General features: G+C 42.7%; 3 protein-coding genes and 1 long non-coding RNA gene across 5 annotated transcripts in view; 1 reads left to right on the plus strand and 3 right to left on the minus strand.

Moving 5' to 3' along the window:
* Positions 1-299: 299 nt before the first annotated feature.
* On the minus strand, positions 300-3716 carry pbk (PDZ binding kinase). Of its 2 annotated transcripts, none has more exons than XM_042095259.1 (8): positions 3632-3716; positions 3338-3402; positions 3158-3245; positions 2916-3055; positions 2567-2736; positions 2147-2276; positions 1363-1557; positions 300-904 (listed from the first exon to the last, which is right to left on the minus strand). In XM_042095259.1, exons 2-8 carry the CDS (start codon positions 3396-3398, stop codon positions 669-671), a joined length of 1020 nt encoding a protein of 339 aa, XP_041951193.1. In that variant the 5' UTR covers positions 3399-3402; positions 3632-3716; the 3' UTR covers positions 300-668. The 2 variants fall into 2 exon arrangements, with proteins under 2 accessions (XP_041951193.1, XP_041951192.1); XM_042095258.1 differs by having other exon boundaries at positions 3623-3708.
* A 1050-nt stretch (positions 3717-4766) lies between these two features.
* Positions 4767-7124, plus strand: LOC121711680. Its single transcript, XR_006032404.1, has 6 exons — positions 4767-4829; positions 4957-5064; positions 5289-5334; positions 5477-5541; positions 5727-5794; positions 6288-7124. It is a non-coding gene; the product is annotated as an uncharacterized LOC121711680 (long non-coding RNA).
* Positions 7125-10654: 3530 nt separating this feature from the next.
* On the minus strand, positions 10655-13987 carry LOC121711676 (solute carrier family 35 member D3). The gene is made up of 2 exons (XM_042095465.1): positions 12868-13987; positions 10655-12556 (listed from the first exon to the last, which is right to left on the minus strand). The coding sequence occupies exons 1-2, from the start codon at positions 13301-13303 to the stop codon at positions 11703-11705; spliced, it is 1290 nt and encodes a 429-aa protein (XP_041951399.1). The 5' UTR covers positions 13304-13987; the 3' UTR covers positions 10655-11702.
* Positions 13988-14071: 84 nt separating this feature from the next.
* The window catches only part of pex7 (peroxisomal biogenesis factor 7), a 34214-nt gene continuing 22050 nt past the window's right edge, over positions 14072-26235 (minus strand). The window contains exons 8-9 of the mRNA XM_042095466.1: positions 22233-22332; positions 14072-15009 (exon numbers count right to left, since the gene is read on the minus strand). Coding sequence (XP_041951400.1) covers positions 14929-15009; positions 22233-22332 — 181 coding nt within the window. The 3' untranslated portion in view covers positions 14072-14928. The remainder of the gene's footprint in view (positions 15010-22232; positions 22333-26235) is intronic.

A 26235-nucleotide genomic window follows, 5' to 3' on the forward strand; every position in this document is an offset into this window, starting at 1 on the left:
CATTTCTGCCGAAATGGATGCCCGACGAGTGCCCAAAAAGCGTTGCCATATGGCCCGCTGAGTGGAGGGACTTGCCTAAAAGGACTGGTTATAATCCCATCTCGTGAGTATACGAGTTGGCAGCATATTAAAGAAGTTAAGCATTGTGCCACAATGAGAAATTATTTCAGTCATTAACCAACAAACATTAACAAACATATTTTGATATTTAGTATAATTCTTGAGTACAGCCTGTTATGAAAAAAACTTGGATTCAAACAAGTTGATATGCACCAAAAAGCACTCAGATGAACCACTAGTGCAAGCAGTCACTTTATTCTCCATGATCTGTCTGTGAATATATATACTATTTAAAAGAAGTATTTTGACATGTATAAAACATACAGAAGTGACAATGGACAAGAGTTTAGAACAGTAAAACTGTAGAACAGTAAAACAAAGTGACAAAATCAGAAATCTCAACAAAAAAAAAAAAAAGACATTTCCAGTTTAGCCCATATCAGCAGTGTATATCATAACAAATGCTGTTTAGAACCCTCTGGTTTCTTCTCAAAGGAGAACCTTTAAGAGTACTGTACAGTATTGCGTTTAGATTAAGAACAGTTTAAAGAACCCGTGTTACACCTTATGCTCTTGGGTAAAAATGTACAGCGTCCACTACTTCTCTGCTAGTCGATAACTATGACCTCGCTGTCTGCTTCGTTGACCTGTGCGTTGTTAGACTCCAGGACCTGGACGATGTGTGCGGCGGATGGCCGCTTCCGAGGGTCCTCCTCCGTGCAAAGGCAGAAGAGCTCCGCCATGCGCTGGTAGGCTCCGCCCAGTGTCTCCATGTCCAGGGGTGGGCGGGTGCCCAGGCGCTCGTAGTAGGCGTCCTCGTCAAAGTCCTCCTCAAAAGACTCGTCTAGGCAGGGAGGGTGGAAAGAGCAAAAAGTCACCAAGAGGATATAATGTGTGAGAATAATTTTGTCCAAGGGTAAGCTACACATATTAATCAATTCAATACACAAAATCCAGCGCCAATGTAAAGGCAAGGCAGCAATGTAACTATCCAAGGCAATTGAATGTGCTCAATGTGCTTTACATTATGAAATGTTGAGGATGAGGGAACATCTTGCTTAATCCCTGACTCCTCTACCATGTATGATGAAACATATTGATTGCAGTAACATGTGCATATACCAAGAACAATATACAGTATTTGCTGTGTGCATAAACCAACAATGACAAGACGGTCCTTAAAAGACTCCTGTCTTAAGAATAAGAATACCAACAGCTCACCGCCCCACTGTCACAGACATCAAATGCACCCGTTATACACTGATCCGAATGTAGGTCAATGGATCATAGATGACTCTGTACCTTCATCTTCCTCATCATCGTCTTCTTCATCCTCATCATCCAGCATCTCCAGATGAGGCATGGAGAGAGTCATCATCTCCCACAGCGTCAGGCCGTAGGCAAAGATGTCCGCCTTGTCTGTTATGACCCCTCCTTCCAGCGCCTCCTTGGGCTTCCATGGCTCTGTGCCAATGTAGCGAGCTTTTGGGTCACTCACTGATCAGAGAAACATAGGGGCACACACAGATAAGGAGGAGGGAGAGAGCAGTACAGGTATCAGACCATTCACACCAAGAATGATAACGATAACTATAACCAGAACGATAAAAGCGTTCACACTGAACAACGATAAATAAAGTCTCTCCTTGTGTTAATGAATGTGACGGTTAAAATTTGATGGGTTCTGACTGGCTATTAGCTTTTTATCGTTCCGAAAATCGCTCTGAAAGTGATCCCCAACGATATCGTTCTTCATGTTGTTATCGTTATAGTTTATGTGTGAACGTCGTCATTCATATTAACGAGAACGATATTTATTTATAGTTATCGTTCTTTGTGTGAATGGGCCTTTATTGTCTGATTATCATTGGCAGTTTGGGCCACATCAAAGGTATCAGTTCCAGTGACTAAGATGTGGACCCCCCCCACCACCACCACCACCAATACAAATACAGAGTTTTTAAACCTGTACAGACAGCTTTCTAAAGAGCAATTTTAAAATATAATTCAGCAGAGTGTGTAAAACAATGGAACGAAGCAAATATTCAAACAAAACACAAAATTAAACTCTTAAATGTCTCTTTACCCTGCATGTTCTCATCCAATCTGAGGGACACCCCTACATCACAGATCTTGACCGTATCAAAGTCGCCCCTGATGACCACATTACAGGACTTCATGTCACCGTGTAGTAGCTTCTTCTCATTGTGAAGGTACTGTAGGAATACACACAAAACACAACATAAACAAACACAAGGAAATGTCAAACAAGCAGGAAGACTGGAATCAAACAAGGTAAAAAAAGATAGAAAACAGTAAAGGTTACCCTAGTATAGGCTATTAAAGGCCTTAAAGCAAAGACAATTTCTGTGCCTGAAGTTATCCATCCATTTATCATCCATTTTCAAATCTTAAAACAGCCTGGCTCACATCTGAATTCTGGCACACTGCCTGAGAACTTTAAACCTATCAGAGGGCAGAGAGAACTTTCAAATGTCTGAAATACCTGAAGGCCTCGAGCCACATGCAGAGCCACTTTCTCGATGAGTGGAGCAGGGAAAGCCTTGAGTCCTTCCTCCCTCCTCTTCTCAATGAGATCATTGAGAGACTGCTCTCCCCCGTACTCCATGGCAAGACATTTGGAGCCATCCTTAGATGTTGTGAAAGCACGGAAACCTATGTAACAGGGCACAATAGCAATGCCATAGTGTTAACTAAACACTGGCTTCAATCAGAAATGTTGTCCATAGCTTACCACATTTTTATGAGAAGCCACAGCACTTATGCAGCAAAATTCATAGGCTACTTCTGTACAGAAGGAGGCTTGGAAACATGCAATTTTCAGGTACAATTACCAACAATGTTGGGATGCTGTATGTCTTTCAGAATCTTCGCCTCTTCATTCAGACGTTTCTGGTACACATTCTGTTGGGTCTTTGCGCATTTGCTGTTGATCTTTTTAATGGCCCATGGAGAATGCGTCTGCTTTCCCATTCTGAAGAACAGTTGACAATATGGCATCACGGAATCATAGGGTTTGCTTACAAAATCAATCCTTTAGAAACGTTTCAGGGATGTGTACGTGACATAACTGTACCTTTCCATCAGATAAACATTAACCCCTGTTCCACATCCCAACTTCTTCATAAAGGGAGACGCTGGAATCATGACGGGGGTTCCCGTTGCTGGACAAGCAGAGCGAAATAAAGTGTTACTTTTATATGCATATTTATGGTTCCTCAACAGCGACGAAACTGATATCAAATATTGGACTTACGAGGGCTTTTCACATTCCTCCTTTTGGGGGTCTTGAAGGCATTTGGACTGTTGTCTGCCATTTGTCTGTCAATGGACAAAAGGGAACCAGTTGAATTGACGTAAGCGGCTAACGTTGCAGCGGAGGTTTTCTAGCCTTGGATGTGTTAGCAATCAGAACAGCACGATATGAGTACTAGATAGCCTACGTTACTTCTGCCATCAACTTCGGTCGTCTACTATCTCTTTTCAAATATAAGTCAAAGAAACTTGACTATTTGCTCATTTAAATGTTCACAAAACCTACCTTCCTCACCTTGGACTGCTCAGTTAGTTGAGGAGGGAGACCGCGCCTATCATTCAAAAACCCAAAGCATTTCATGACGTCATTTTGTACAGGCACTACAAGTGGACAAACCTTGCAACCGACAAGATTCCCTGTGAAGTATTTGCCAATTCTCCTGTGAGCTCTTAGATAAAAAAACAAACAAACACACAAACAAAACAACTCAACAGAGTGCTCATTTGGGCATTGACAGCCTCTTTATGCTTTAGAAAAATGTAATAATCTCCATTCTGCCTATAGGCTACTGTTACAACAATTTATAATGGCGCATATGCTGAGGAGAATCATTTCCTGAGAGACTAATGTGATAAACTTCTTTATACAGTCTACGATGTCTGACAACCCACTTAACCATTGTCCCACTTTACACACACACACACACACACACACACACACACACACACACACACACACACTCACTCACACACACACAGACACACACACACACCCACATTTAAAGTATAATTTAGGCCAGACCTTTTCTATAAAACTTTTAATGTTGTTTAATTACATTGTGTATTTTTAGGTGTATTTTGAATTAAATAGTGTATTTAATTAAAATTCAGTAAGGATTAATAAGTCATCACTGGAAGAATATGTGGACTGGAGCGGCGGCATTCTGGGGGGAAAAATGTGCTACAGTTTTGAAGGAAATTCTCCATATTCTCTGAAACATAGATTTTGTTCTGGTCATTTTCTGCTTGTGAAAATTTCTTTCTCCAGTGGATTTGTTTTACAGTGTGCTGCTCCCAAAGTGGGTGCGATTTAGTCTAGGGGGTACCTCTGTATAATAGTGTAGATTTAATTCTGGATGAGAACTATTAGAGTGTACATGATGAATAACAGTTTTTTTGCACATGGTGTGGCCCCATGCAGTACTTGCCCTTTTTATTCATCTATTTGCACCTGCCCTACAAGCAAGCTATTCAGGTCACATATTTGTGCAAGTGTGTGAACCTCACACTCTCCTCATCACAGATGGTCAAATAGAAACAAGGTATTGACCACATTTCCTGTCTAAAACGGAAAAGGTTACGACTCAGGGTTGAAGTAGGCTGTTAAAGTAGGTTAGCAGAGAGTCCTGCACTGAAACAGCAGTGATACACTGAACCCAACACCACAAAGTGGACGCTCAAGTGCGTAAGAACTGCTCTCATCACAATGTCAGGTAAACCAATTATTTGGACATTTTTTTCTCTGAAACTTCTGTAATGCTACCTGTGTTGTGCATTGAATTCAAATAGTGCAGAAAAAGTACAAAAATATTTTTGATAATAAAATATTTTACATTTCAGATTGTGCACAAGCCTATATAGGTCTGGCATTGACCGGGCTGGCTTTGATGATTTCTGTGTGTCTCCACATTGTGTTCTGTTTCTGGAGAAGAATAGATCAAGGAAAAGGTGTGTAGATATTTAACCAGAACATTTCAGAGCTGTTAAGAAATGTAAATAATGACAAACATGTATATAGCCAGCTAGCCACATTTTAAAAGTGTTTCAGCGTTTAAAATTTAAGTCTCATCAAATTATGCCCTGGAAATTGTTTCATATTTTTGCAATATGTCTCAATGTGTAAGACAAAACCAAAATGTTTTGAAGATGAAAAGCAAAATATTTATTATCAGATGCTGAGAAGCACCTGAACATCTCTTCTGAACATCATGTTGAGAGGTACTTTATGAAGAGAGAACATTAATTCTGTGTGCATATTTTTACTCCACTCTTTGTTTTACATTATTAATGATAACTACATACTTGTCACAGTAATCGCCTTGAATGTTATGACTGAATAAGATGTAATGACCATTTCCAGGTGTGAGGAAAAACTACAAAAACAGGAAAATCAAATCTATGGAAATATATGCACAAACAGAAGGGGTAAGTCCTCTCTCTCTCTGTCTGTCTCTGTCTTTCTCTCTCGCATGCACACACACACACACACACACACACACACACACACACACCGTTAGAACTCTCAATGCAAACATTCTTCATCATCTATCAATTTTATTATTGATTTCAGTTAAGTGTCTTTCACATTTGTCTTACTGCATGTACTCCAGAGTTGGACGCTTTGACAGAAATTTGCTATGTGCAGACGACACCCACAGACCACTGCTGAGATGAAAAGGTATTTATTATATTTATGAATCTAATGACTCAGTTGATATTCTGTAAACATGGAAAACATTGTCTGAACAAGTTAAAATTGTACACACCACATCACTGACAGAGATGTTGAATAAGAAATAACACTTATGATTATTGATACGTACTAATTTATTAACCAATATGTCTGATCATAAAAAAACTTCTACTACTACTACTACTACTACGGTAACTATGCACACAGGCACACTGGCAGTGCACACACACAAGTTTGTCACACACACACACACACAGATTTGTAGAAATACTTGCGCAATGCAGATACAGACATTTATCCGGGTGTCATCAAATTATACCTCGTCTGTCAAAGCACTGTACACAAGTTTGTAAAGACACACACGCTAAAATATTGTGAAATAAGGAGGTTATTGCAAAGGCAAAAAAAACATACAAACACCTGTAGTGGGTGGCAATCTGTTTTGTAGCGGGAGGCAATCTGTTTGTTTTCCTTGCAGCAAGCCATCCTCAGATGCTGGACTTGAACTCAGACAACAGCCCGCAGCCCGCCAATGACAATCCCAAATCCAGGAATGCCTGCAACTGAGGTCTATTATGAAGGCCCAACTGATGCTTCTGTCCAGAACCACAGTTTGAGCTTTAGATAATCCTTTGAGTTCGTTCTTAGGCTATCTTTTTCTTTTTTAGGCCAGTCAATCTAGCCCCAAAAAACAAAACATTTGCAACAGAAATGTCTCATAGTTTTATTGGTCCTAATACCCTCCTGAATCATATGCTAAAAGTCTACCGTCGTAGATGGAGTGGAATATATATTTTTTTCGAGATTAAAGGCCAAAGTTGTGCCCAACAAGTAAATTGAGTAGAATAGGGGAAAATGTTCAATTAATAGCTATCACTATGAAACGTCTCCAGTTGATTAGTGACATTATACCAAAGAAAAAATATATTACAAGTTTTTGAGATTTTATGTTTATATTATGCAAATTAGGCATTTATTCATAAAATACCATAACGTCTCTGCACACTGTGTAAGCTAGGGAGCAGTCGAGGCCAGACTTGAACTTGCAGCGCAAAAGCTCGAACAAAGATGAGGTGAAATTCAGCCAATCAGCATTTGGCAAATAGCTACTTACCATATTTAGAAGGAGGGAAAAACTATAAAAAGTAAGGTGTGAGACACATCAGGGCTCCGTTCCAGTTTTCACCTGTTTTTGGTCTGACAACTTTTTGCTGCCATTAGAGCAGAGCTAGAGTAGGGACCTTATTGCATTTTATACATTTACATTTTATTTCTTACCTGTAATTTTTAAAAAAATATATACTTTATATTTTGGTTCTTTTGGTTCTGTAATAGTTTTTATTCTTGTGTAATAAACAATTTCTAGAGAAGGAGTTAAAAGACTTTGCCTGGTCACTCTTGAAAGGGAGTCACATTCCTCAAGCAGATGGACAGAATGCAGAGACAAGGTCTGTCTCTATTTACTGAGATGACTGCTGAAGGCACCATCCAGACACACTTACATTGACATGAATGACCAAGCTGAGAGGACTCCCTGCAGGTGCATGTCTTATGAATACAGTAATATAATATCAAATAACCATTAATTATATAGTCTCTGCAGAGTTATAGTTTTTCTCGATTGCTTTGACCTGCTTGGTCCTCATGAACACTTTCTTTGCACAGCAGAAATCATCTCTTGCAAATGTGTTTCTCACACCCTTTTGCAAAACAGTTACAGTTTTTTTCGATCGTTTTGATCAATCCAGTAATTGCTCAAAATCACACTACAAATCACTCTTATAGGCCTAATAAAATATTGAGCATTTTTGTCATTGTCATTCTCTTCATTTAAGTTAATGTGTAGTCCACAACACTGTGAGATATAGAGCTGCTCTGTTCCTGAGGGGCTTGAACATGATATATTTGTTATTAGTAAAATAAGAAATACTGGAAGAAGTAGACTTAGTCTATACAGCAGAGCAGGGTTGTGCTAAATTTGAATTGCAATTCTGTTTCCTGTTTGCTACCTCAATTGAAATGCAAATGAAATGCAATAATTTAATTGGAATTTCAATTGAATTCTGGAATTTTGCACAACCCAGTATTTTCAAAACCTACTTCAAATATTGTGTATTTAGTGTAATCTACATCCACTAGGGGGAGGTCTCTCTACAGAGTAGTTCCCTAGAAACAATTTCCTGATAGTTCATGAATGAGACGAACTCAGCCCTCAAAAATACCCTCCTTAACCTCCACCCTCAAAAAAAAAAGAAACATTTATGCAAATGTAATCTCTGAACTGCTTTGATTATGCAAGAGGCAGGCTAATCTTGCAGCCACTTATCCAGGCATTCAATTTCATTTGATTTGATTTATCCTGTTTACAATTCCTACACCTCCCATTTATTTTGAGAGAGAGACTGTGTGGAAATAACTCATCTTGGGCATATTTCCACAAATCCTCTTAAGCAAAAACATGCAAATTACTCCCATGCACCTGGTGAGTTTGAAGTGGTGGAGGGGAGGGAAGGATAAGCAGTATCACAGCTGTGATGTTCTGAATTTGTTTTGAATTAGTGCATTTTTACAGTGCAGAAAAATGCACAAAAGGTGTGATCCATATCACAGTACACCCCTTATGTATGGAAATATTATCCATAACTAATTTATCATGAACTTCCTGTAGCTACAACCCCCCCCGCCTCCCTCCCACACACTCACTCACTCACACACACTGTCTCCTCTTGCATGCTGAGATGGATGACCATGGGTCCATTTAAGCCATATTGCTTATTTAGCAAAAATTACTCGGAGGGGGTAAGATGTGTGTGTGATAGGGGTGATATTGAGCTTCCAGGGCTAAGATGATACATAAATTCTAAGCAATGCTTTCATGCATGAATGGGTCCTGAAGATCCTGGTAATGACCCAGGAAAGACGGCAGCTTGTTAATCTCTTCTTCTACTAGTAGCTCTAGTGGCCCTGTTCCCAGCCAGATCCAGTAAGTGATACACATACTTGCGCAAATCTATCAGCAGTCTTGATCTGCTAAAATGCTTTCATTACGGAGAGCTGGGCTTTATGACTGGCCAATGATCTTATCAGAGATTCATGACTTGTGCCTGTCTTGTGCCTGTCTCTTTCCTTGATTCGACCTAAAGGAAATCCATTGCCCCAGTGGTAGAACCTAATAGCTCACAAGAGGGCAATGGGCAGAGTGCTCAAGGCTTTAATGTTGATGGATGATGTATTGGATGTTGCATTTGGAGAAATGGTCAGTGAACCTGGGCTCTGTGTTTGTAGAGAGGATGTGGGCCAAGTGGACTTCTTTTTGCGAGGTCCTGTGTCAGAGCACTGACCCACACAGAGATTTTCCGCATCTTTTGGAAAGGTTTGTTTTGGTGCAAGAAACAGCTTGAGTCATTGTTGAGTAAAAAAAAACAACAAAGAATTTCACTGTGACTACTCTCAGTAGAACACACCGGAGAAAAACCTACCCTCGGATCAGCAAGAGGAAACAAAGTACACAATATAGTGTGAAGACAAAAACAAACCAAGAAAAAAAAACCAATCATCTCTTATTAGCACAAACTCCCATCAGCTGCCACTGTTTTGTCTTCATTAGCGAATTAAAGAAAACAAGTGCTCTGCCACAGACACTCAGGCTGAACTGTAAGCAAACCTGCCAGACAATACCTCTCTCTCCCCTTTGTGTTATCTCTACTCACGAGGTATTAACTTTTTCATGGCTTTGGCAAACAAAGACCCAGGGCACTTTTGTGTTGTGGGTGAGGAGCAGCTTATGAATTGGCCCCAGGAGCCGGGGAGAGAGAGAGAGAGAGAAAGAGAGAGAGAGAGAGAGAGAGAGCGAGAGAGAGAGAGCGCCAGAGAGAGGCAACCGTACAATACCAAGCGGATGCTGAGACACAGCCAGCCAGCTGGAGGTGAATCATACGTGTTGGAGGCAAGTCTCACAGAACATGACAGCAGTGTGGAGGCCAAGAACTGGAACAGATAAATCTACACACACAAGACCGAAGAGAGAAGGCAAGCCACTGGCACAGCAGAGAAAGGAGGCGTTTGCATTAAAGCAATTTAGAGGAAAGGGGGAGAGTTGCCACACAAACAATAAAAAAAAAAAAAGCCTCAGACATACCGTCAATTCTAAAATGTAAAAAATGCTATTCAATGCTGATTAATATAACTAAATCCTCCAAAATCTGATGGTTACCATGCCCGTCAAACTTAATTGAGTTGACTTAATTGACTATTCACCTCAACCCTCTTTAACCTGCTCCTGATAATGTGCGTATTCTAAATGGTGATTTAGATGTACGGTTTAATCAATAGTTCCTGCTAATCTGTGGAGTGGGCGATGGGAAATGATTGCCATCAGTTAATTTGTGGAGGCAAGGCTGCAAAACAATCAGCAGACAGCAGAGGAGACCACTCCTGGACTGTCCAGTGATATAAGCCAAGTCTGGCAGTGGTATGTGTGTGTGTGTGTGTGTGGTGTTGGTGGGGGGCCATATGGAGAGCATCATTTCAGTCTTCTTTCCTCTATTTCTCTCAATTTTCCCTCGACATCACGGGACTCGTTTCTCCTTGCGTTGAGTCTTGCAATATCTGTTCCTCCAAATGCACACTGGCCATTTCAAAGGCACTTTGGAATAGATTTTCCCCAGCAGCTGAAGTTGCTGACTAGGGCCCCAGAAGGGTGAATGGACAAATCAGTCTTCTCTCTCCCTGCAGGTACATGACATGAGAAGGATACACTCCTCAGTATGTCTGTGCGCTCGTCATTGTGTTTGTGTGTTGATAAAAAGGGATTTGAAGACAAGCTGATAGTGTGTTTTTTCTCTCTTTCACAATTGGAAATACATTTTTAATTGCAAAAAAAAAAACATCCCTTTACATAAAGCATATGCAGTCACTGTACTTTTGCCATAACAAGATTTTGACATACTTCAAGCAGTAGACATCTTACAGAGACCTATAGGATCCATGAAGATAAGGGAAAGAGATTCTCTTGTGTACTTTGTATGTATATTGAGGCTATATATTGAATTGAGGTAATATGGGTGCCCAGCCAAACAAATGCTTTCAGCTTACAGATTTTTCCAATATCTTTTTTCGCTCCTGGGCAGATGGCTCATGTCAACCTATGTTATTCTTCGGTTATGTGAACCTTATCAGCAACAATCCACTGGTAATTCAGAAGCATTTCTCAGTGGTAAGACAACATGGCAAAAAGCAATTACCAGGTCACTTACGGTTATGGATGTTCCATTCTAAATAAAAAACAGCATTATAGGGAGCAGGCATTTCTCATGTGAAACTCATTTGAATTTACTTTGCATCAGACATGCACATGTAAAATGCTGTTGCTCCTTGATCTTACTGAGTGTCTCATTTTGAGATTGCACAATCAGGCATTCACGTTACGTGCAAGACAAAACAAGTAAACAAATCATAGTAAAACATGATAATCGTTTTTCTTTTTAGTTCTCAGTTAATAACATGTAACACACCCAATCAACATTCTTATATTTACAGTAAATACAAGATGTCTTAAAAAGGAGGCGTTTTTAAATAATGGGGGAGCAAGGGCTGCCCCTTACTCTCATTCTGACGTATGGTTGGTTTGCCATTCCCTGCACAGACAACATTGCCACTACTGAAAACTCAGTATAAAACATTTCAATGCATTTACTCTATGCATTTAGAAATACTTGGTATAATCCCTCCTATTTGTACAAACTCATCAGATAGATTTCTTAAAAATACTTTTTAAGAGAAGAAAGAAAGGCAGAAAAAACATCTTCCAGTGTTCATATTCAAGCTCATTCAGTGACACAAACGGACACAACATGCACGCTTTCACCACGAATAAAAATAAACACATTCAGTGTCAAGGGCTCTGCACCTCCATGTTATCAATCAGGGTGTCCTTCTTGAAGAACTTGAGTGTGCGAACAGACCTCCACACCCCCAGGAAACTGTCACTCAGGGGCTGGGGCTGTGCGACCGGCTCGCCGCCGTCCTGGAAGTAGGCCTCCTTCTGCATCTCGACTGACTCCATGGCAGTGTGCTCCAGCGCTGGGAACGGGGTCTGGTCACTCCCATCTGGCAACCCTGTGACCAGGGTCCCATTGGCAAGTCCCTTTGCCTCCACCTCGGCGTCCCAGTCGCCGTCCCCCCTCGGCTTGGCCGGCTCGATGTACGGCTGTCCAGGCAGCCCCTCCTCCTCGCTGGCTTCGTCCATGTCCTGGTACTTGAGCTTCTTCTTGGTCTCGAAGTACTTGACGATGCAGTATGTGATGGACCCCACGGTGTTGACCACCACGCCTGCGATGAAGAGGTGGGTGGGCTCCACGTCGGTGAAGGCCACCATGCCCACGGTGATGGTGGCGATGCTCTTCACCACACCCACGAAGCTGGTGGTCACCGCCGAGTTAATGTAGGTGCAGTGGAGCGTGGTGAAGTTCATGGCGCAGCCGATGAGGATGCAGGTGACAAAGATGCCCGTGATGTAGGGGTTCTTCCAGCCCTCGTACGTCCACATGTCGATGGCGTCCATGCTGACGCAGGCGCACACCAGCAGCACTGGCGAGGCCACGATGGCAATGGTGTACTGAGCCGTGAGCGGCCCGTGTTCGGTGTCGCTGCTGGCCTTCTGAATGAGGACCAGGTAGGAGGCGTGGATGATCACGGCCAGCACGCCCGTCACATAGCCAAACGGGTCTCCTGTGAGGTCACCCGCACCTGAGGTCGTTGAAGAATGGGGGGGGGGGGATTAGTGAGGTAAGTGGGGTTGAGGGGATAACACAAGCACGAACACAAGCAAGGTGTTAAGTAGGACTGGATGAATGCCAGTTGGAGTTAAAAGGGTGTTTGCCACATTCATTGATGTGTGACTATTCTGCAATAAATGTAACCAAATACCAAAACCAAAAGGCTGAATACTTAAAGGGAATTGATTCATTGATTCGGGATTTAATGGCAATAAACTCCACAAAACACTTGATCTCTAACGCTTTATGCTTAATTGTTTAATAAAGAGCACTGGGTTTTACCTGCCAAGGCTGCTCCTGTCGTGGTAATCAACACCGCGCATATAACCCCGACCGAGGGAATTCCGTTCTTTAAAATGCAAACTCCAATCCCCAGCGTTGCCAAGGGGAGACATCGTTTGAAAACCACATACATCGGTAAACTAAGTCCTTTGAGAGACCATAGCGTGAGGGTTGACTGTAGAGTGGACAAAATACACACGCCAGAGAAAACTTTCACTAACTGTAGACTGAACGGAGGTATATCTACTTTTCCCAATCTTCTCAGAATCTCCAGAGTGAGCGCCGCAGTGCTACTCGTCAGAAACTGGATTAGGGTGAGGTAATTGAAGTGATACGTGGTGATGAGAAATTTTAACAAAATGTTTAAAGATCCCGAGAAAAAACCGTGCGCTACAGCCACCGTAATGCCCAGCAAACGACCTTTGCAAATATCCATAGTGTCCGAGGGTCTCCGTTTTACGCAAGTTCTGGAGAGCCACGAGTAACGGCAAATATATCCGCACGTTTCACCTGAATGCTGTGCAGCTCTCTGTCGCTGTGCGTACAGCTGTAAATGGTAAAGTTATTAGTGTCCAGTAGAAATCAATTGGCACAGTAGGACCTTTTAATTTAAGGAGGCAACGCCGAGCTCGCACGCATTACAGTTCCAAAAAGACTTTGGCATAAGAGACGCATCTATATGTATGTGCACCTCTCATGTAGGCTACTGTGCAAAACGTAGCCTAAATAAGAGTCCGTCCCGTCCTATTCAGAGGTCCCACGTGCTGTGTTCACCATCGGGACATGGAAACGACAATACGGTGTTCAACACACGCCCCCACATCGCTGTCCACCCTGCGTAATTCACGGTGAAACAGTTCCTCTGGAGTTGCTGATATGAATGCGACACTCGCTGCAGAGTAGTCTCCCCCGCCGTCAGCTAATTGAATTGGAAAGCTGCGCAGGGAACCCACTTACTTTGATGGACTTCTAAAGTTTTTTACGGCTTCTTTTTTCCTAGGGAACCCATTCAACCGATTGCGACTGTACGGCGGGATGACGTGCAGAATCTGTGCTGTTCTTTTGAATGGAAGAAAAGCGGGGTTTCGCCTTTTAAAAGTCACTAAAAGCACGTGAAAAAGCGCGCATGCACCAACACATTAACTGCGGTACTGTGTGTATGGGCAATTAATAAAACAACAGATTTGATCTCATGACACATGAATAAAAAAGATATATTTATTCCCTGCCGAAAACAATCTCTGTTAATTCTGACATACGTTTCAGTTTCCAATGCATTACACACTTGCAAGATAATTAAACATTTCAATGAATAATTAATAAGAACAATATTTTTTTTACTCATGGTTAAACTCCCACCGCACATTCATTTATATAGAACTCTGACAAGTAGCCTACACATTATAATGTATGACAACACAATGGGCTGGGCTTAGTTACTCGTAGTTAAAGATAATATAAAGATTGAGAAAGTACGTAATTTAGGTATTTATCGATATGGATTTTTTCATAGTAAACATGATCGTAGTTTATCACATTTTATGGACGTACAGTTACAGGCACAATATTGGCCAGACAGTAAATGACTACAAACTAGTCAATAACATATTTGTACATTATCAGGGAGATTAACAAATACAAATACAAATGCATATGGACACAGGCTAGTGAGGGATTTCAAGGGAAAGGCTAGTGTTGAACCCCTGTGTAACTAATTTCTGTCACACATCTTGGAAAACGCATAGGTTCACATCATTAATGGCACTTAGATGCAGCTGCTTCAGGTGAGTGTGAATCGCGGTGCTCCCCGCTAGACGAGGAATCCCTCCTCCTATAGCCTACGTGCGAGCAGGACAGTGTGTGTTCACACGGCTGCCCCCGCGTCCTCCCATTTAATAGCGTCATTAGGAATACCGCAGCGCCGCCTTGGCACACTCCGTGCCCGCGGATTGAGACGAACCTGCGCGCCCCCTATTCCTCATCCCCTCCCTCCTTTGCAATCCTTTTTTCCATGGCTCACCCTCTTTTCTCTCCACCTTGCGGCAGGGTAATTATCTTTCTCTACGGCGCGCTTGGCTGGGCGTCGGCCAGCCGTGGAGGAGAGTAGATTTTTACAGTCTCGTCCCAGGAGCAGTCCACCACCTGTGAACAAAGCAGAGCGCAGGGTAACCCACTCCACACCGGATTCACAGCATTTAGAGACAGACTTACACAAAACATTGCTCTGTAACTTTTGTGTGAAATTGTAAAATATGGACAATGTGTACATTCTGTAACTGCACCAGCCAAGAAGAGCAAGCAAAATATTCCCAATAAAATGCATTACATTACATTACATTACAATACATTTGCACTTTTGACAGCCACTTGCTGACATTGGGAGTAGGGTAATATTGGCAAATAATCCTGAATAATAGGCTGCATAATGACTTTGGCTTTGTAGTGTGGGTCTGCTGCCTCTTTGACAGACACAGCTTTGAAGTAGTGTTTCATGTGTACAGCAAGACAGAAATGAAAGACAAAAATAAAAAACATTGGAGTGCACAGAATTTGTTGCTTATGCTGGAAATGTCCTATGTAATTACGTTTAGTCTCATTGAGCTCAAGGTACACACTCCTGAGTCCCCGCAACCGACGCAAGAGAGTGGATGTCCAATTTGTTGCCTATTGCTTTTGAAGTGCCTTCTGAAACTTTGAAGTAAAGAGGTAGAAGGGGAGGCAATGTACTAGGCTATGGTTGAAAAGACCTCCACATTAACTCTGTGACCACAACAACGGGAAGCCATTCAGAGGAATGAGAGTTCATTTTGTGTCCATCACCACTACATCTGCAGCCCTCTGTCTCAGGTCAAAGGGGGCTATCTGTAGTCAATGAAATGAAGTATCCAGGCATATAATTACACTCCTCATACAATTAAAACATCGACATCACAACTAGCTGATGTGATCTGATTAATTTATGTGTGACATCCCAAAATGTGAACACTCTGACAAAGGCTGTATGGTGAGAATTAACTAAAGACTAAAGATTACTTTCTCTCTCTCTCTCTCCCTCTCTCTCTCCCTTTCTCTGATGGGCAGACAGGATGGGTGGGGGGACTCATTATTCTTAAGTACTACGGAGAGAGCCGAGTGCTTGCTGCTGCCAAACGGCCGATGCATGAGTCATCCATTGAGGGAAAGAAATGGCCACCATTAATTAGTGTGCAGCACAAGGAGTGAATACCATGACCCAGCTATCTTGCAGGGGAGACCGGTACTACGGAAGAAAAGGAGAGAGAGAGAGAGGATAGGAGAGAGAGAAAAACAGAATGGAGACAGACAGATAGAGTGAATGACAATGAAAGAGAGAGATGGGGTCTTTAGAGGAATCTGCTGTGAGGTGGCCCACGGTTAATTGAAAGTTGGGGCTGGAGCAGATGGTTCGTCCCCTGGTGTCTTTTGGTGTCTCATTCATTCTGCACCAAAAGACACATGCACGGAAAACACCCAGAGCGGTCCGCCTACTGTCTCCAGTACACCTCCAACACAATTCACCATCACAAATGACCTGAGCCGTCACACCGCCCTGCCGTGATGCATCACCCCCCAGGGGTGGGGAAGGGTGAGTCCCTAGCTTCTGTAAAGGCTCGTCGGGGGAACCTAATGGCTACGCAGCGCTGGCAGTGGGTGGGATGGGGAGTCGTGAGAGAGGGTGTGTGTGTGTGTTGGGGGGGGTCTGAAAGGTGTAAAGGCAGCACAGCTGCTGGGGTTAGTCTGTGTGCAATCTTAGGACAGGTGATCAATCACTGCACAGCACACACAGAGTGGGGTTAAAGGACTGGGCCACCACTGCAGCATGGCAAAGAGGGAGACGAGGGGTGTGTGGGTGTGAGAGAGAGAGAGAGAGAGAGAGAGAGAGAGAGAGAGAGGTGCTTTGAGGATTGCGGATTTATAACAGAAAAAGTATGTCTGCATTTTTTTGAGTTAAGATAGGATGTTACTGCTAAACATGTATGTCTGAGATAACTCTTTGTGTGTGTGTGTGTGTGTGTGTGTGTGTGTTGTACCACATGTTGGCACAAAGGGTGTGAGAGGTTTCATGTTACTGCGCCAGGGTGACAAAGGGCTGTATGCTGGCATTAACATAAAATGCAGTAACCTGCTTAGCTTTGCTTAAAGGTGTGTGTGTGTGTGTGTGTGTGTATGTGTGTGTGTGTGTGTTAGTGTGGACGTGAACATTGGCAGCACTGTGGGAAACGGCAGAGGCTGTTGGGAGCCCTTCACACTCTCTACCCACTCCTGGAGTCATCTATGCCAAGCTAGCCCCCCAGCCGAGGCTAGCCCCTACAGCAACCCACAATAACAGAGAATAAAAAAAGCTTTAAAAACAGCAGCAGTGATGCACGCTCGTTTGCACAATTTTCTCCAGTATCCCCCTATCTTCCGAATTGGCTGAGGCAACCAGAGGCATGTGTGCTCCTCTGATGCTGTGGTTTTCACCGCTCCTCTTGGGAATTGGAACTGGAGGATGTGTGCACTCTCTCCTCTCTCTCTCGTGCGCACGCACGACAAACGCCAACACGGGCGTCTTCCTCAACCCCCCAATAAATTTGCACTGAAAATGTTTAAACAATTTCGACAGAAAACAAAACAAACATCTTATCAAGACAAAGACCACTCGCAATGTGAGACCAAATCAAGTGGAGAAACTGAGATCACAAACAAGTGAGAGCACATAAAAAAAAAAGACATGAAAGAAAAAAAAAATAGAAATATGTGGGCTCATAGCATAAAAATGGATTAAAAAAAAAACAAACAAGCGAGCTGAATTTAAATGGACTTCTAGCAACAGATGGAGGGGTGGCACATCCGTAGCTAAAGGCCCATTTGAATATGGGTGCATAGCTTTACATGTTAAATCCAGAAAGGAATGTAGAAAACATTCCCAACTTTTTGCTCTATAAATCAGGAAAATGTATAGACAGATTTGACAGCACGTTTTCTTTTTCTGAATTCTTATGCAAATTTGTACCATTCTCCATTAACCACGAATCAAAAAGATTTCCATTTGGCCTCTGATGTAATAATCTTGTAATGTATGAAATGCTAATCTTGCATAATGCAAAAAACCCAAAGACAAATGAAAGAAATAATCAGGCTGCAGGCATGCATGGTATATTCCATAGTTGTATATTCCACATACAGTGCCAGATATTTTCACATTTTATTGTTTTTATGAATGTAATCTTGGTCAATTTAATTGGGCCTTTTTTTTTTTTTTACAAAAATTGACAAAAAAACTCTTTAATGTCAAACCAGATTTCTACAAAGTAATGATAATTAATTCAAAATATATACAGTAATGTAGAATAGGTTGTTGCATGTTGCATGTTGCATTGTAGGTTGCAGATGAGAAAACATTATTTATCAGATATAAATTAGAGTTTGCATAAATAATTGCTATGACTAACATTATTTAAAAATGTATGAATTTTGTCTTGATATCACACAGAATGTGAATATAAATAAATCATAAGACACGGCTCTTGTGCCTTATATGGTCTGTTATTGAAAACAATTTAGCCTAACAGAAGTCTACTTGCATGTTTCCCTAACTGAGCTACATTTACAGGAGAAAACCAGCCATTTCCTCTGAAGTAGGAGAAGTTTGTTTATGTGTGAATCCCGCTGCCCTTGATTCAAATGAAATCTCAGAGGTGTGGTTTTTCTTCTGTCTCTGCAGACAAGAAGGGCCCCACATGTTGGATGGGCAATTTCCTCAGAGAAGCGCAATCATGTGCGGCTGAGAGAAAATGCTGGCAGCTAATACTACAGAGAGAGGGAGAGAGAGAGAGATAGAGTGTGTGTGTGTGTGTGTGTGTGTGTGTGTGTGTGTGTGTGTGTGTGTGTGTGTGTGTGTGCGTGTGTGTGTGCGTGAACAGAATGAAAACAAACAACTAACCGAAAAAGGTTGGGATTTTCAGGGGGCAATGTATATTTCTTTTGAAGATGATTAAAAAAACAGCGGCTGTTGTGAGATAAACTAAATAAAATCCCAAGTCTGCAGCTTTTGCACAGGAGGAAAAAAAACAGCCTGAAGCTGAGAGAGCAGCTCCTATGTCCTCTGCCTGCCTTCCCCACAGGTCTGTCTGGTCACAAGTCTGAAGCCTGATCAGCTGACCAAGTTTGTCTGTGAGGTAAATAGTAAAATTAGTTTGCCTTACACCCCTTCCAACCCTCCCCAAAAAGGTTGTTCCAGCTATTCCTGAAGAACAAGCATTGCATATTCAAATGGCAATTTTCTGGACATGGGCTAAGCCTAGTCCTTGAGTAAAAGAGACTGAAGAGGACTAGGCAAAATCCATGTACAGGAAACTGGCCAATTATGGTTAAATATGGATTAAACACGATGAAATATGGATTAAACATCATTAAATAGAAATTTAAAAATCAACAATGGTTCAACCCAGTCAAAATTGAATTGCTGAGTTAAACATTACTAAATGAATAGTTAAAAAAAATGATGTAAATATTTCTATGTTACCACTACTGTGCAACAGTCACTGTTCCCCTTGCATTGGTGCGTACGTGTGAGCGTGCAAGTGTGTGTGTGTGTGTGTGTGTGTCATGAGTACATGTGTGCCTGTATGAATGACTCATTCATGGAAACAGACACGACACTGGTGACGTCACAGGGGGGACTGCACTGTCTGCTTCCACGAAGGAGGAGATTATTATTACAATGGCCTATGTGCGCCTGTCCAGTCAGCCAGCCCTGGTCCCTGCAGAGGGAGACTCGTTAAGGACTGTGATAATAAGGTGTAGAATTCTGGGGTATTCTTAAGCTGATAATACATGGGGCAACTTTTTGAGCAATGTTGCTGGGCAATGTTCCTCATTATTGTCGTTCTGGCATTTTCTCATTGACATTGGGCAACACTTTCTTTTCTGAAGAACTTTAATCATCAGTTGTTAAGTTGTCATGATCATCCAATCAGAATAAATGGAACTGGTTATGTGGTTGCCCAGCAACATTGCTCAAGAAGTTGCCCCATGTATCATCACCTTTACTGTATTCTGATGTGTTCATATGTTACTTCTGTGTGTAGTATACAACGGGGAGAGGTCCATATTATTGTACATAACTGTGCCTTAGGCAGTGATGCCAGTACGCGTTAGTCTATTTTGACCACTTTTCAGTAACGAGTAATCTAATGCGCTACTATTTACAAACCAGTAATCAGAAGTTACTTATCTAAGTTACTGTGCGTTACTATTTTTGTAATTTTCCTTAATAAAAAGATATATTCTTTGCTTTCTTCTTGTCTTGTCTTAATGTCATGTAGGCTATGCTCACGTTTTCAGCATGAGGACAATTCACGTGCAAAACAACAATGGAGGGAGAGAGAGAGATGCACATTTCATCACGTCATTACTTTGAGTTTGTGTCAGCTAAACATGACAACATTAAGGTACATTGTACATTCTGTGCTGGCGAAAAAGTGCTGTCTAGCTAGACATCCCAAGTCTCCCGACGTTTTGGGAGTCTCCCACATATTGATAGTGGCTTCCTGACGCCCGCAAATTACATAAAATTTCCCGGAACCTAGAGCGAACAAGAGCACGCAAACCAGACCGGACTTCAAATCAAAGATTCTAGAATCTTTGCTTCAAATCGCGTGTGCATATGAGCTTAATGCGCACACAACGGAGAGGGAGAGAGAGAGGAGTGGTGCATTTGTACCTGAAGCGCATCCAAGACAGAGAGCATCCTGATCTGTTTTGCTAAATCAACCAATCAGTTTTCAGTGTAAGTGTGCTTATATCTCTTTTCTCCCAAACATAATTAATCAGTTCAGTCAGTGTATCTAGGAACAGAAGCGTCATGGCAGCGTCAGTGCCCCTCAAAAAGGAAGATTTAAGACCCATTTCACATCAGACTACACAAAAGTGTACCCAATTGTCTCAAAAGATTAAAAGATAATGATAATCTTGCACACTGCACTGTTTGTAACAGCGACTTTAGCATTGCTCACGGCGGGTTAAATGATTTGCAAAAGACTTGTTGAGGTGAGTTTAACAAGTGTAATTTCATTTGCATATTACTCAGGCCTATACAAGATGGCTAGTTGCCAAGGCTACATGAAAAAAAAATCTACATATTTTACTATAACAATTTCTATCAATAGGCCTTCATTATTTGGTGTACTTAGACATTATTGAACAAACATCTGAATTTCAGTATCTAAGTCGGTTAGGTTGGGATGTCTGCTATACATTGCTGTTAAAATGCACTTCCAGTATAGTGAATATTGGCAAAACCGGTTATCATTTTTATGTTGAGGCGTTGGGGGTGTTGTCGGCAGCTGCTGAAAGTAACTAATAAAGTAACTTGTAATCTAACTTAGTTACTTTTTAAAATCAAGTAATCAGTAAAGTAACTAAGTTACTTTTTAAAGGAGTAATCAGTAATCAGTAATCAGATTACTTTTTAAGGTAACTGTGGCAACACTGGCCTTAGGCCTGTGTACCAGCAGGAAGGTCATACAGCCCGATGTTTAGGACCATCCGAGGAACATCAGTGATAACATGGGCCGAGGGAGACAGCATGTCAGCCTATTCGGGCTAGTATCTCCATCTGGCCAGGGCCGGGTTTTGCACACTGGTTGGCACCTGCCACGTTGGCATGACTGATGTTTTAGTATAACAGGCTTTGTCTTAGGTTTAGACTCTGAGACGGATCAAGGAAGCGACCCGAGGAACATCTTCTGTCGGAAGGCTCAGTAGCCGCTTCTAATAACAACCACAACTGTTAGACTCTGCACAGTTTTACTGTTCGGGACTCAGCCTGTGTTCTGTTATTCATTATTGTACCATCTACAATAAATCATCATCTAATCGCCGATCCTGATCCCGCTTTATTGACCATCTTCAATACAGACATTAGAACTAAAACACAACGCAACAACCAGAGAATCCTACAGAGGTCTCGCCAGTGTAGGCTTCTGCTTGAGATCAGTGGAAAGATCATCATTGGACACGAATGCGAGGGCTAGTGATTAAACATGGCCTTCCTCCTCAGTGTCCTGCTTCCATTTCTACTCCAGCTTTCCGCTGGGATGTCTCAAAGCCTGAGAGACCCTTTTAGCAAATCAAATTACATTTCATGCCAATAATCATAATTATTCTTTATTGTTTTACACAAACACACACAGACACACACACACACACACAATGCATACACATAACCTCACAAAGTTAAACACACACACACACACACACAGTTTGCTTATAAGGTTTTCCCTGAATGTAATAGGTGACAATTCTCGTCTTGTATGGAGATGTAAGGTTGTACTACACAGGTGTGCAAGTCTGAAGTTTACCTGGTTAGGGATGTGCAGGTTGAAGTCCAGGCCACAGACAAACTCAGAGTGATGCTCCAGGGTCTCCAGCAGAGGCTCAGGTTTTGAGAAGTCCCAGAACCTGAGCAAAAACAGACACAGAACTGAGCAAAAGGTAGAAGGTGTGTGCGTTTGCATCTGTGTGTGTGTGAGAGAAAGAGAGAGAGAGAGAGAGAGATGAACACACAAACAGACAGCCAGACAGAGGCAGACTTTAGTAGACACAAACATTAAAGGGGAGTCTGAAAAAAGAGGTAGAAAGGGGTGAGGAAGTCAGACAGGGGGTGAGAGAGAGAGAGAGACAGAGAGAGAGAAAAGATGGAGCATGACACAAGCACGCACACACGCATGCACACACACACACACACACACACACACACAAACAAACAAAAAACAAACACACACACACCCACTCGCTCACTCAGTCTGCTGAAACAGAGTGCGGGCAATCACGCTAATTGAATGGCCGTTTGTCTTCCTGACCACACCACTTCCTGTGTGTGTGTGTGTGTGTATGTGTGTGTGTGTGTGTGTGTGTGTGTGTGTGTGGGGGGGGGGGGGGTCTCGTCAAAGCCCTGACGCAGCCCCTTCTCTGCAGGCACACCGGGGCCCTGATCCACTTTGCAAATGTAATTAAATCACTTCCTTGAAAATACTCCCCGTCTATATAAATACATTAAGCGAGCATTAATACTAGCTGTTCTCGGTCCACGTGGCAGTGTGTGCGAGAGAGTTTGTGTGTGTGTGTGTGTGTGGGGTGGGGGGGCTGTTGGATTGGTATTATTTATGAGTGCCTGGGGGGCCAGCTGTTCCCAGAGCACCGGTCCTCTAAAGTGGCGTTTGGATAAATCGCCAACATGGCATCAATGTGACACAGAGGGATGACAGACTCCAGAAACAAAAGGCAGCGCTCGCTGGGAGGAAAGAGGGAGAGAGAGATAGAGAGAGAGAGAGGGAGGCAGAGAGAGAGAGAGAGAGAGAGAGAGAGAGGGAGAGAGAGATAGAGAGAGAGAGAGAGAGAGAGAGAGGGAGAGAGAAAGAGGCACTTATGTGTTTGCGCAAGTGTGACAGAAATGAATGAGAAATTAGCAAGAAAGACAAATGCAGGAAAAGCAGACGGCTGTGGGGGGCGTGAGCAGCAAGGAGGAGTAGCAGGGATGCCGACTGCCACAGGGGTGTGTATGTGTGTGTGTGTGTGTGTGTGTGTGTGAAGGAGCAGCAGGGATGCCGACTGGCACAGTGGATCTGTGCGTTAGGGCCCAGGAGAAATTAATTCAAAAGGACTCGTAGAGCTCAATTCGAACAGAGCTGATCAGATCTGATCTGGACAGTGGGCAGTGAAAGCTTTTCAGATGGCCGCTTTCAGCAGGCACAGGCTATTGACTCCAGTCGCATACACTGATGACATTATGGATTTCAGCACTAGCATAATTCACTTCCTCTTCCCCAAGGGGTATTTACCATTTGTTTTTAAGTTACTGCAAAGAGGATGTTATTTCATTAGGCTACAGTGTATAGATAGAAAGATTACCTGGGTATCTAAACTAATGGATCATTATTTTAAGGAAAGAATTCATTGATCAAATCCCACTTATGTCTCAAATGGTCTCAACACCTTCATATTGGACACCAAATAGAGAACACCGGTATTTGCTAACATGCGAGAAAGAACCCATGGAAAATGAAGTTCATCCCTCCCAACAATGATCACTATAGCAACTCACCTAATTAGACAATTTCAGAGACGCAAGAAAAAACCTCATTCAACCCTTTGCCTGACGTTCCCCTGCCTACCTCCACAAAACCAACAAGTGATACGGTCCATTCATTCAAAACCCTTTCCATTCAACTTTTTTTTTTCCAGGACAAACCAATCATAGACCATTGGCGTCTGTGATGGTAAGAGGACACCTTATCTAGAGTAAATAGCACAACCTGGTTAATTTACAAAAGAGAGGCCTGAGCCTATACTTTGGGTTAGGTAAACACTTAACAATGGCGCATGGAGGGCAGCAGGTGCCTCTGTTAAATCCTCCTGCCCACACACACACACAGACACGCACGCGCACACACACACACACACACACACACACACACACACACACACACGCGCACACACTGCATCAGGCGTGTGCGTAACAGTGGCCCCCCTCTACTCATTTAAGGGCGATAAAATACTTTCTGAATACCATCCGGCCGCGTGGAAATCACACGGCGCGTTGTGGGAGTCACACGCCTGCAGTGATAATGACTTTTGTGTGTGAGAACAAAACGTGACCTGCCGCCTCGCTCAGCATGTGTAAGTAATCCAAAAAAAGATTTGTATGGACAGCAAAGCATTCATCTTGAAGATAAATACAAGGTGGGGAAAAAACCTCACTTTTTTTTAGATAGAACAGTGACGTTGGACAGGAAACGAGTGGGAGAGAGAGAGATGGGGTGGGTATATGGTATGGATGCTATAGAGTGGACGAGAGAGAGATGGGGTGGGTATATCGTATGGATGGATGCTATAGAGTGGAAGAGAGAGAGATGGGGTGGGTATATCGTATGGATGGATGCTATAGAGTGGAAGAGAGAGAGATGGGGTGGGTATATTGTATGGATGGATGCTATAGAGTGGAAGAGAGAGAGATGGGGTGGGTATATTGTATGGATGGATGCTATAGTGGGAGAGAGAGACATGGGGTGGGAATATGGGATGGATGCTATAGTGGGAGAGAGAGATGGGGTGGGAATATGGGATGGATGGATGCTATAGCCACTTGCACCACAGCGCTTGTCTGCTTCTGCTTCTGTCTCTAGATTCTCTGTGGTGTCCATGACTACAAAGACCACAATGACAGGGTGAATCCTACAGGTCCTTGTACTTTATAACATCCTCATACCGAGAGGTGGCATGAAGTGATAGCCAGTCATTCCACAGAGTTAGATGATAATAAATTAATACCAAGAGCTTGAACATAAATGTGTGGGTGCTGTGAAACACTTAACCCTGGGTCCGAAAGAAATGGAACCTTTCAATATTCAACTGTCACACAAATACTGAGCGTCTGAGATAGACTGCCAGCCCTGGGGGCATCATTTAGGGGTGGTGTGAACGGCATGAAATAGAGATGGTGACGCCCTGGGCACCATTAAAGGGCAAAAGAGGGAAATATGTTGACATGACACCCATCAATCACCTACACACACACACACACACACACACACACACACACACACACACACACACACACACACACACACACACACACACACAGACTTAAAACCCAACCTACCCAGGGCCAATTTGTTAATCTGTCCTGTCGGCCATACCAATTGTGGAGGGCATTGTGTGGTCAACCTTCTGACAGTACCTCTTTAAAGGAAAATATGCCCCCAAAATACAAAATGTGTGTGTTTGTGTGTGTGTGTATGTATGTATGTGTGCGTGTGTGCATGCCTGCGTGCATGTGTGTGTGTGCTTGTGTGTATAAGGTGAGAGATAAAGTGTGTGTGTATGTAAGGTGAGAGAGAGCGTGTGCGTAAGGTGTGAGAGAGAGAGAGAGAGAGAGAGAGAGAGAGAGAGAGAGTGTGTATGTGTGTGTTTGTAAGTGTGTGTGTGTGTGTGTGTGTGTGTGTGTGTGTGTGTGTGTGTGTGTGTGTGTGTGTGTGTGTATGTATGTGTGTATGTGTGTGTGTAAGGTGAGAGTGTGTGTGTCTGCATGCCTGTGTGTGAGGGGAAAGCACATGAGAAAGACATGAGAAAAAGACAAACTCAATGATCTGCATTGGATGTTGCCTCAGGCTCAATGTGTGCAAACAGAGGATAAATCATCTGCCCTCTATGCTGAGAGAGAGAGAGAAAGAGAGACAGAGAGAGCGAAAAAGAGAGAGAGAGAAAAAGAGAGGGAGAAAGAGAGGGAGAGTAAGAGAGGGAGAGAGAGAGGGGGAAAGAGAGAGAGGGAGAGACAGAAAGAGAGACAGAAAGAGAGACAGAGAG

Source organism: Alosa sapidissima, chromosome 6 (genome assembly GCF_018492685.1).
Source record: "Alosa sapidissima isolate fAloSap1 chromosome 6, fAloSap1.pri, whole genome shotgun sequence".
In the NCBI taxonomy this organism is placed as follows: Eukaryota; Metazoa; Chordata; class Actinopteri; order Clupeiformes; family Clupeidae; genus Alosa; species Alosa sapidissima.

What these genes read in the sequence shown, in the direction of transcription:
- pbk (XM_042095259.1), bottom strand. Translation starts at nt 3,398, where the DNA reads ATGGCAGACAACAGTCCAAATGCCTTCAAGACCCCCAAAAGGAGGAAT. An exon ending in ATGTGGCTCGAGGCCTTCAG is followed by an intron (nt 2,277 to 2,566) that starts GTATTTCAGACA and finishes GTATTCCTACAG; the next exon opens with TACCTTCACAATGAGAAGAA. An exon ending in CGATGATGAGGAAGATGAAG is followed by an intron (nt 905 to 1,362) that starts GTACAGAGTCAT and finishes CTCCCTGCCTAG; the next exon opens with ACGAGTCTTTTGAGGAGGAC.
- LOC121711676 (XM_042095465.1), bottom strand. Translation starts at nt 13,303, where the DNA reads ATGGATATTTGCAAAGGTCGTTTGCTGGGCATTACGGTGGCTGTAGCG. An exon ending in GACAGGAGCAGCCTTGGCAG is followed by an intron (nt 12,557 to 12,867) that starts GTAAAACCCAGT and finishes CAACGACCTCAG; the next exon opens with GTGCGGGTGACCTCACAGGA.